This window comes from Labeo rohita, chromosome 11, assembly GCF_022985175.1.
Source record: "Labeo rohita strain BAU-BD-2019 chromosome 11, IGBB_LRoh.1.0, whole genome shotgun sequence".
Classification (NCBI taxonomy): domain Eukaryota; kingdom Metazoa; phylum Chordata; class Actinopteri; order Cypriniformes; family Cyprinidae; genus Labeo; species Labeo rohita.
Window position 1 is genome coordinate 12,607,637 of NC_066879.1, and position 10,716 is coordinate 12,618,352.

The 10,716-nt window shown below is 35.8% G+C and overlaps 1 protein-coding gene across 1 annotated transcript in view; it reads right to left on the reverse strand.

Moving 5' to 3' along the window:
• The window catches only part of sos1 (son of sevenless homolog 1 (Drosophila)), a 40,839-nt gene extending 30,184 nt beyond the window's left edge, over positions 1-10,655 (reverse strand). The window contains 1 exon segment of the mRNA XM_051122348.1: positions 9,932-10,655. Within this exon segment, the coding sequence (XP_050978305.1) occupies positions 9,932-10,018 (87 nt within the window). The 5' untranslated portion in view covers positions 10,019-10,655.
• Positions 10,656-10,716: the final 61 nt, after the last annotated feature.

Genomic DNA, 10,716 nt, shown 5'->3' on the forward strand with positions numbered 1-10,716 from the left:
TTCAGCTGCAGGGACAGGACGACCGGTTGCGATCGAGGGAAAGATGAATGCGGCCAAGTACAGGGATATCCTGGACGAAAACCTTCTCCAGAGCGCTCAGGACCTCAGACTGGGCCGAAGGTTTACCTTCCAACAAGACAGTGACCCTAAGCACACAGCTAAAATAACGAAGGAGTGGCTTCACAACAACTCTGTGACTGTTCTTGAATGGCCCAGCCAGAGCCCTGACTTCAACCCAATTGAGCATCTCTGGAGAGACCTAAAAATGGCTGTCCACCAACGTTTACCATCCAACCTGACAGAACTGGAGAGGATCTGCAAGGAGGAATGGCAGAGGATCCCCAAATCCAGGTTGTTGCATCTTTCCCAAAAAGACTCATGGCTGTATTAGATCAAAAGGTGCTTCTACTAAATACTGAGCAAAGGGTCTGAATACTTAGGACCATGTGATATTTCAGTTTTTCTTTTTTAATAAATCTGCAAAAATGTCAACAATTCTGTGTTTTTCTGTCAATATGGGGTGCTGTGTGTACAGTAATGAGGAAAAAAATGAATTTAAATAATTTTAGCAAATGGCTGCAATATAACAAAGAGTGAAAAATTTAAGGGGTCTGAATACTTTCCGTACCCACTGTATATACACATTATATATGTGTGGAAAAAAATGTACAAAAAATTAATATTAAAAATAAAATATATATTCATAAAATAAAAAAAGTTACTACAAATGAAATCATAAAAATGTAAATATAAAATAAATATTTGCAAAATAAAAGAAATAAAACCGTTACTAACAACTAAATCATACAAATGTAAAAAATTAAAAAATTAAAATAAAAGACACGAGTTACTAAAAATGAAATTATAAAAATGTAAATATAAAAAATAATGTAAAATAAAAAACAAACAGTTACTAAAGATGAAATTATAAAATATTTAAAGAAACAATTGTAAAATAGAGACAGAAGAGTTACTAAAAATGTAAAATCATAAAAATGTAAAAAAAAAAAAATGTTTAAATAGACAAAACAGTTACTAAAAATGAAATCATAAAAATGTAAATACAAAAAAATTGTAAAATAAAAAAACAAACAAAGCAGTTACTAAAAATGAACATATAAAAAAATCACAAAAAATAAAAATAGTAAAATAAAAGACATGAGATACTAAAAATGAAATCGTAAAAATGTAATAAAATAATTGTGAAATAAAGCAGTTACTAAAATGTAAATGATAAATTTGTCAAATTAAAAAATAATTGTAAAATTAAAAAATAAATAAAACTTATTAAAAGCTAAATCATAAATATCTATATTAAAATAAACAGACAATACAAACATTTTACAATGTAAAGTTTCAAAAAAGTTATTTTTTAAAATAAAAGAAATCAAAATAAAGCACTTAAAAACAAACAAAATTTATCAATCATACAAATAAAAATCACATTAAAACACTTAATTTAATTAAACTACATGTGAATTTAAAGTCATTTAAAATGAGCAATATAAGAAACACTTGAATAACATCTTGAGCAACATCTCAGAAACAATTCAACAACATCCAAGCAACACACAACAAAAATACTAAAACTTTAATTAAAGCCAAAATGGAAAGAGAAAACAGAATTCAATAAATCAAATGACATCTATAACAGTATCTGAATGAGACGTCTCGAATCAGACGAGTGTTTTTATTCTCCCTCGCAGCTGACTGTGTGTTTATGAGGGAGTTTCAATGACAGATGTTTACAAACGCATTGTAACGCGTGTCTGAGGGATTGTGGGTATTCTAGTGAAACGTGCCTGAGGACATCTTCCTGTTGAGACATCGTCGCTCAAACGCGACACACGCTCAGTTCCTCATGTGCATCTCAAGAGTGTGTTCATCAGTGTGACGTCTGTGGAAACACAACACCACAACACAACAGCAGAGTAGAGCAGAGCAGAGCAGAGCGACGGACAGCTGTCAATCACTCCAGAGGAGGAGACGGCGGGATCAGCGCCTCCACTTCCCCTCAATTATGAGAGGAGCCCAATCCACTCCACTGATCCACTGCATCCTGTGATCACACACTTTACCCTACTGTACCATAGTACAGGATTGACGTCAGACGCTCATGCACAAACACGCTCGGGTCACCGGGGCAAGAAACACAAGCGAGAAATCATGCCGTCACCGATACACCAATAAAACTCACAGCCATAAAACACAACCTCACATCGAGATCAGGCTTCACCAGCGCATGAAGAGAGAACAATTCATCACAAAAACCTCAAAATAACAAAGAAAATACTTAAAAACGTCAAACTAAAACAAACAAAAAATGTAAATAACTAATAAATAAATAAAATAAATAATAAGATAAAAAATAAAAACACTTATTTAAAGTTAAATTAAAGCATAAATATGTCAATAAATGCAAAAAACACATACTGTATTAAAATTAAATACAAAATATAAATATAAAAGTTAATTCAATCATAAAAGTAAATGTAAGAATTATTTAAAATTAAAATCATTTTAAAAAATTAAATGAAATAAGATTAAACTTCCAAATCGCAAAATTTACAGAAATGCAAAATAAAAAACACTCATTAAATGAATTAAATAATGTATGTGAAATTATATATTGTTTATATTATGTTAATTAAATAATATGTATATATGCTTATATATTAAAATAGTAAATAAATGCAAAAAAAAAAATCAAAAGAAAGCACTAATTAATGAATTTTTACGAAATGAATATTTTTAAAATAGAAAAAATCTAAATGTAAGTTTAAAAAAGTAATTAATTATTTAGTTAAAATAAAAACAATTTTTAAAATTTAAATGATATAAAATTAAACTTCCAAATTGCTACATTTACATAAACACAAACTATAAACACTCATTAAGTTAATTAAATAATATGTATATGCACTTATATATTTACATTTAAAATAGTAAATAAATGCAAAAAAAAAATTCAAAAGAAAGCACTATAAAACTAATTAATTTACAAAAGTAAGATTACAATAAATATTATTTGTAAATATTAAATGTAAATCAATGTAAAAGTAAAAAAAAAACACCCAATAAAAGTTAATTCAATCATGAACTAGTTATTTAAAGTCAAAATAAAAACAATTTTTTAAAATTTAAATTATATAAAATTAAACTTCTACATTTTCACAAATCCAAAATAAAAAAAAAACTAATTAAGTTAATTAAATAATATGTATAAGCACAATATATTTACATTTAATATAATATTAAATAATATTTTTAAAATAATATTTTTAAAATAGAAAAAATCTAAAGGAACTTAATTAAATGCAAATTATACAAATGTAAAAGTAAAATAAAAAAATCTAAATGCTAATTAAGTCGTAAATAGGATTTAATTTTAAAATAAAAACAAAAACAAAGCTCTTACTAAAAATGATGTGAATCATGACAGAACTGTGATGACGATTATGAAGGACAATATTACACATCCAACACGAATCCAATCATCTGAATCACGGTAAGAGTCAGCGATCGCGAAACGCACCGTTTCCTTTTGCTTTCTGTTCTCGCGCGTGCGAGCGCGTCTGACATCACATGACGCGCCATTCCCAGCATTCCTGCGGCGGCCCGACGGCGCGCTGGTATTCAGAGGGAATGTAGAGTACAGTATGCTGTGTGTGTTTGTCGTCGGCCCGTTAAAGCAGCAGAGCAGTGAGCCAGTAAACAAACACACACAGAACATCATCAGACTGCATAAGCAGCACAGTTTGAGTCATTCGTCACTAGTGATCGAGATCCTGCAGCCGGTTCGTTTGTGAAAGACGACGAGCGCTCAGAAAAAGGAAGCTCCAGAAAGGCCGTCTGGCTTTGATCAGCTCTTATTGCACAAACACGTCTCCGCTGATCTCAGATCTGTCATGTGTTTCCAAAGAATATCACCCATGAGCCTCAGCTGAGAAAGAGCCACACACACACCAGCTGATATCTGCTCATGCTGACATCATTTTCAGTGTGTGACGTCTCTTCTGCTCACCAAACTGCTTTTATTTGATCAAAAATACATTGAAAATGTTGAAATATTATTCTGATTTAAAACAGCTGTTTTCTATGTGAATGTCTGTTAAACTGTAATTGATTGAATTTTTTTTAGCGTGTTTAGTGTCACACAATCCTTCAGAAATCATTCTAATATGCTGATTTGCTGCTCAACAAACATTTCTGATTATTATCAGTGTTGAAAACAGTTGTGCTGCACAATGTTTTTGTGAAAACGGTCATACTTTTTATTTTTTTAGGATTCACAGATGATGGCAAGTTCAAAAGAACTGCATTTATTTGAAATAGAAATCTTTTTGCAAGTATAAATGTCTTGATGACACTGAAGGCTGGAGTAATCATGTTGAAAATTCAGATTTGATCACAGAAATAAATGACAGTTTAACACATATTCACAGAGAAGACTATAATGAAATTATAATTGGATCAAAGACGAAAACGGGTTTAAGCATAAAAACAATAAGTGTGATACTGCTTTAAAATTGTTGTTGTTTTTCCAAAAAATATTTAAATTGCATTTAAGTTTTTGTTTTTCTGAGCAAAAAATAAATATCATACATTTTACCCTCATTTACAGAAGATGCCCACTAAAATGTAACTTACAGTGTAACAATCTCGTCAGGCATATTTACAACAAAAATCAATTTATGACATATTAAAAGATGAATTACTCCCCAAATACTAATTAGTTGTAAATCGACATTTTTAAAATGTGCCACTATCCTAGGTTTTGCCCGTTTGTCAATAAGGTTTTTTACTCAATTAAAAAACCTTATGCTGCCTTATTCTTTTATATATTTTAATAGAACAGAATAAGCATGTCTGAATTTTTACATAAATATTGTTACACTGAATGACAACTGAATCATTATTTCAACTGAATCTTGACATTTTATTCTCCAAAAACTTACTGAAACCTTAAAAGTAGACTCTTTACTTACATTTAATGTGTTTTCTATAGACATATAATCACTTTTTTAAATTTCTTTTGATGTGGACATCTTTGACTCAATAATATTTTTCTGTTTTTACTTATTTTTTTATTTTTTTTAATCAAACACATGCAGCCTTGTTGAGCAGAAGAGACTTCTTTCAGAAACACTAAAAAAACAAAACTTTACAAGGCCAGATATCAGCTGATTGACCGGCACAACACATCACATGACCATGAGATCATGTGATCAACACATTAAAGGAACAGTTTACACAAAAATTAAATCTACCCTCAGGTCGTCCAACATTAGGAATTTGTTTGTTCATCAGATTTGTGTAAATGTGTCACTGCATCACCGTCTCACCAATGGATGTGAATGGGTGCCGTCAGAATGAGAGTCCAAACAGCTGATAAAAACATCACAGTAATCCACAAGTAACCCACACCACTCCAGTCCATCAGTTCACATCTTGAGAAGACTGTTTTGGATCTGTGCAGATTTCTCTCCTGATTCAGACCAGACCACTTTTTCACTGGAGGAAATGTTATTATGGATTATGGAGTACGGGTTTGTCTTCTCGAGATGTGAACTGATGGACTGGAGTGGTGTGGGTTACTTGTGGATTACTGTGATGTTTTTATCAGCTGTTTGGACTCTCATTCTGACGGCACCCATTCACATCCATTGGTGAGACGGTGATGCAGTGACACATTTACACAAATCTGATGAACAAACAAACTCCTAATGTTGGACGACCTGAGGGTAGATTTATATTTTTGTGTAAACTGTTCCTTTACAAACTCATCCTAATTTTGACCTGTGGGTTCATGTGCACACTAGTCGCACGCTCCCTACCTAGACGTGACATGTGCGTCTGAACGTTCACACGCATGAGGGCAAATATGCGGCCCATGAGCCCGCATGAGCAGGAGCGTCTGACGCGAGCGAACAGGACGAGCGCGTTCTGAGTTTTGCTGTTGCTATGGATTCAGTGTCACAGAAAGCAGCAAGAAACAGCAAGAAAGCTGCCAAGCACAGTAGTGTGAGTGAGCACAAGCGCTCGTCCTCCACACACACGCTGAAACTGCATCCAGAGCGCTGCCATTTTGGATCGGCACACAGCAGAGACGCTCACCAGATCAGAGATTTGAGTTCAGCAGCTGTGAATCTGAACTCTCAGATGAACAAACACACCAGATCTCACGGACGGCGTCACATCAACAGACGACACACGATATTCAATGAATATGTGACCCTGGAGCACAAAACCAGTCTCAAGTATCACGGGTATATTTGTAGCAGTAGCCAACAATACATTGTTCAAGTCAAAATGACTGATTTTTCTTTTATGACAAAAATCATTAGGATATTACGTAAAGATCATGTTCCATCAAGATGTTTTGTAAATTTCCTACCATTAATGTACCAAAACTTAATTTTTGATTAGTAATACGCATTGCTAAGAACTTAATTTGCACAACTTTAAAGGTGATTTTCTCAATATTTTGATTTTTTTGCACCCTCAAATTCCAGATTTTCAAACAGTTGCATCTCAGCCAAATATTGTCTTATCCTAACAAACCATATGTCAATGGGAAGCTTATTTATTCAGTCATTTATATGCATCTTTTACCAGCAAAACACATCACAAAATAGTAAATACACTTGTCAGCACAACAAATTGTCATAAATCAGCCCTCACAAGTTTAATAAGTCCCAATATCACGACATAATGAATTCATAAATTCAACCTAAAACTACTATATCAACATATCCAACTTGCAGCTTACACTATAGCAAATTTCAACTGTGTGATTTATTTCATCGCAAAATGTAACGATATTATCACCCAGCTGTTTATGTAAAATTGCATATAATTATATTCATCTGCATTTCCTTGTTATATATACTATATAGTAAATCTCAACTGCATAATTGCTTATTATATTGATTGTTTATACTAAGAAGATTCACTTTTTGCAGTGCATGCTACATTTAATGCCACGACCTTAGAAATTTAAGACCTTAAATTGCATAAAGACGAATTAAGATGTCTTGTAAACCTGTACAAACTCTGTAACTGCATTACATTAGTAATTATCAGTATCTGTATTTCATTTTGTCTAATTTCAAAATCCACTGACGGTTTCAGTGGATGGAGTGCAGTATTTTAAGTAAATATTGGGTACAACCACATTTGTGTGCATCTCATTATATCGGTCATTCTCCGACGATATTGGTGTCGGCACTAGGTTTGATCTGTGCTAAGTTTATGTTAATTGAATTCTGTCATGTTTCCCTGCACTCGCAACATCAAGGTAATGGGTTCGAATTCCGAGGAATGCATGAACCGATATAACAGATGCATGTGTCAGATGTCATGTATATACATTATTCTGGAAACTTTCTTCTTGAAATAATTTGACTTTGTTCTCGTAGTATTCCGACTTCATTCTCACAGTATTCCGACCTTATTCTCGCAGTATTCTTAATTTATTCACGCAGTATTCTTAATTTATTCAAATAGTATTTCAACTTTACTCTCAAAGTATTTCGACTCTATTCTCGCAGTATTCCGGCTTTATTCTCGCAGGATTCTGACCTTATTCTCACAGGATTCTGACCTTATTCTCACAGTATTCCAGCCTTATTCTCACAGTATTCCAGCCTTATTCTCGCAGTATTCCGACTTTATTCTTGCTGTTTTCCGGCCTTATTCTCGCAGTATTCTGACCTTATTCTCGCAGTATTCTTAATTTATTCAAATAGTATTTCAACTTTACTCTCAAAGTATTTCGACTCTATTCTCACAGTATTCAGACCTTATTCTCGCTGTTTTCCGGCCTCATTCTCGCAGTATTCTTAATTTATTCACATACTATTTCAACTTTACTCTCAAAGCATTTCGACTCTATTCTTGCAGTATTCCGACCTTATTCTCGCTGTTTTCCGGCCTTATTCTCGCAGTATTCCGGCTTTATTCTCGCTGTTTTCCGGCCTTATTCTCGCAGTGTTCTGGCCTTATTCTCGTACTATTCTTAATTTATTCACGTAGCATTTCAACTTTATTCTTGAAGTATTTCGACTCTATTCTCGCAGTATTCCAACCTTATTCTCACAGTATTCCGACCTTATTCTCGTGGTATTTTTAATTTATTCACATAGTATTTCAACTTTACTCTCGCAGTATTCCAACTTTATTCTCACAGTATTCCAGCCTTATTCTCGCAGTATTCCGACCTTATTCTCGCTGTTTTCCAGCCTTATTCTTGCTGTATTCCAACTTTACTCTCACAGTTTTCCGGGCCCTATTCTCGCAGCATTCCGACCTTATTTTCATAGTATTCCAACCTTATTCTCGCAGTATTCCGACTATATTCTCGCAGTTTTTCTGGCCTTATTCTCGCAGTATTCCAACTATATTCTCGCAGTTTTCCGACCTTATTCTCGCAGTATTCCGACTTTATTCTCGCAGTATTCCGACTTTATTCTCGTAGTATTCCGACTTTATTCTCGTAGTATTCCGACCTTATTCTCGTAGTATTCCGACCTTATTCTCGCTGTTTTCCAGCCTTATTCTTGCTGTATTCCAACTTTACTCTCACAGTTTTCCGGGCCCTATTCTCGCAGCATTTCGACCTTATTCTCATAGTATTCCAACCTTATTCTCACAGTATTCCGACTATATTCTCGCAGTTTTTCTGGCCTTATTCTCGCAGTATTCCAACTATATTCTCGCAGTTTTCCGACCTTATTCTCGCAGTATTCCGACTTTATTCTCGCAGTATTCCGACTTTATTCTCGCAGTATTCTGACTTTATTCTCGTAGTATTCCGACCTTATTCTCGCAGTATTCCGACTTTATTCTCGTAGTATTCTGACTTTATTCTCGTAGTATTCTGACCTTATTCTCGCAGTATTCCGACTTTATTCTCGTAGTATTCTGACCTTATTCTCGCAGTATTCCTACTTTATTCTCGCAGTATTCCGACTTTATTCTCGCAGTATTCCGACCTTATTCTCGCAGTATTCCGACCTTATTCTCGCAGTATTCCGACTTTATTCACATAGTATTTCAACTTTACTCTCGCAGTATTCCAACTTTATTCTCACAGTATTCCAGCCTTATTCTCGCAGTATTCCAACCTTATTCTCGCTGTTTTCCAGCCTTATTCTTGCTGTATTCCAACTTTACTCTCACAGTTTTCCGGGCCCTATTCTCGCAGCATTCCGACCTTATTCTCATAGTATTCCAACCTTATTCTCGCAGTATTCCGACTATATTCTCGCAGTTTTTCTGGCCTTATTCTCGCAGTATTCCGACTATATTCTCGCAGTTTTCCGACCTTATTCTCGCAGTATTCCGACTTTATTCTCGTAGTATTCCGACCTTATTCTCGCAGTATTCCGACTTTATTCTCTTAGTATTCCGACCTTATTCTTGCAGTATTCTGACTTTATTCTCGCATTATTCGACTTTATCCTCGCAGTATTTCGACTTTATTCTCGTAATCTTTAATCTCGTAATCTTAGATTATTAAACATTTTTAACGTGCCACTAAAACTCTGTCATATGTAAGATCTTAATCTGTGTAAAGGTGAATGTTTTGAAAACCTGCACAATCTCTGTAACTGCGTTACATTAGTAATTATCAGCATCTGTATTTCATTGTGTCTAATTCCAAAATCCACTGACAGTATTTTGAGTAAATATCGGGTACAACTACGTTTGTGTGTGTCTCATTATATCGGTCATTCTCCTCTGATGTCGGTATGGGCACTCGGTTTGATTTCTGCTCAGTTCATGTCAAATGAAGAGTCTGTCAAGTTTTCCTGCACTTGCAACACCAAGGTCATGGGTTCGAATCCCGGGGAATGCATGAGCCTATATAACAGACGCATGTGTCAGAGGTCATGTGTGATGACTGACTGATTGACAGCTGTCTCACCTTGTTGAGTGACGGCACCAGCAATCCTCTCCATTTGGGCGCGTTCTCCTCACTGTAGAAATCATACTGGAAGGGCGCAGCCTGCATGATGTGTGTGTGTGTGTGTGCGTGCGTGTGTGTGTGTGTGTGTGAGTGTGTGTTTGTGTGTGTCTCACATCCACCTGATCCGACACACCGGCTCAAAGCATCCAGCCAGAGGAGGAGGAGGAGGATGAGGAGGAAGAGCACAACACCTGCCTAATGTGACCATCGCATCCTCCAGACAGCAGCGGAGCGCCGAGGGTCCGTCAGCATGCGTTATCGATCAGATATCGATCCCTGAGGCGATCAGTGGACGCGCATCTCCTCCGGGTTCCTCGGCGATCGATCAGATATCGATGAGGTATCGATCGGCCCGATCGGGTTCGGCTCGCCGGACTCGAGTCTCACAGAACGGATCCGCTGTCGCGTTTTGCCGCCGATGCGCGTGTTTTGATCAGATCTCAGTGTTTTATTGATCCGCGTTCATTCGGGCGGTTCATGAACATGCGCAATAAAACGCGTCCAAAAACTCTCCGCTTTCGGCGCGTTCCGCGTCCCCGAGCCTCGCGCCGCTCCTCGAGATCGAGCACAAACACACGAGCATCGGGTGAAGCGCAAAAGTCCAAACCGGGAGGAAAAACCGAGGCTGTAAAAGAAAGAGTCTCTCCGCGGTTTGAAAGAGACGAAGCAAAAACACTGTGCGTGTGATGACGCAATGACGCACGGCGGCGCAGGCACGCTAGAGGATCGCCGATCGCTCCGTC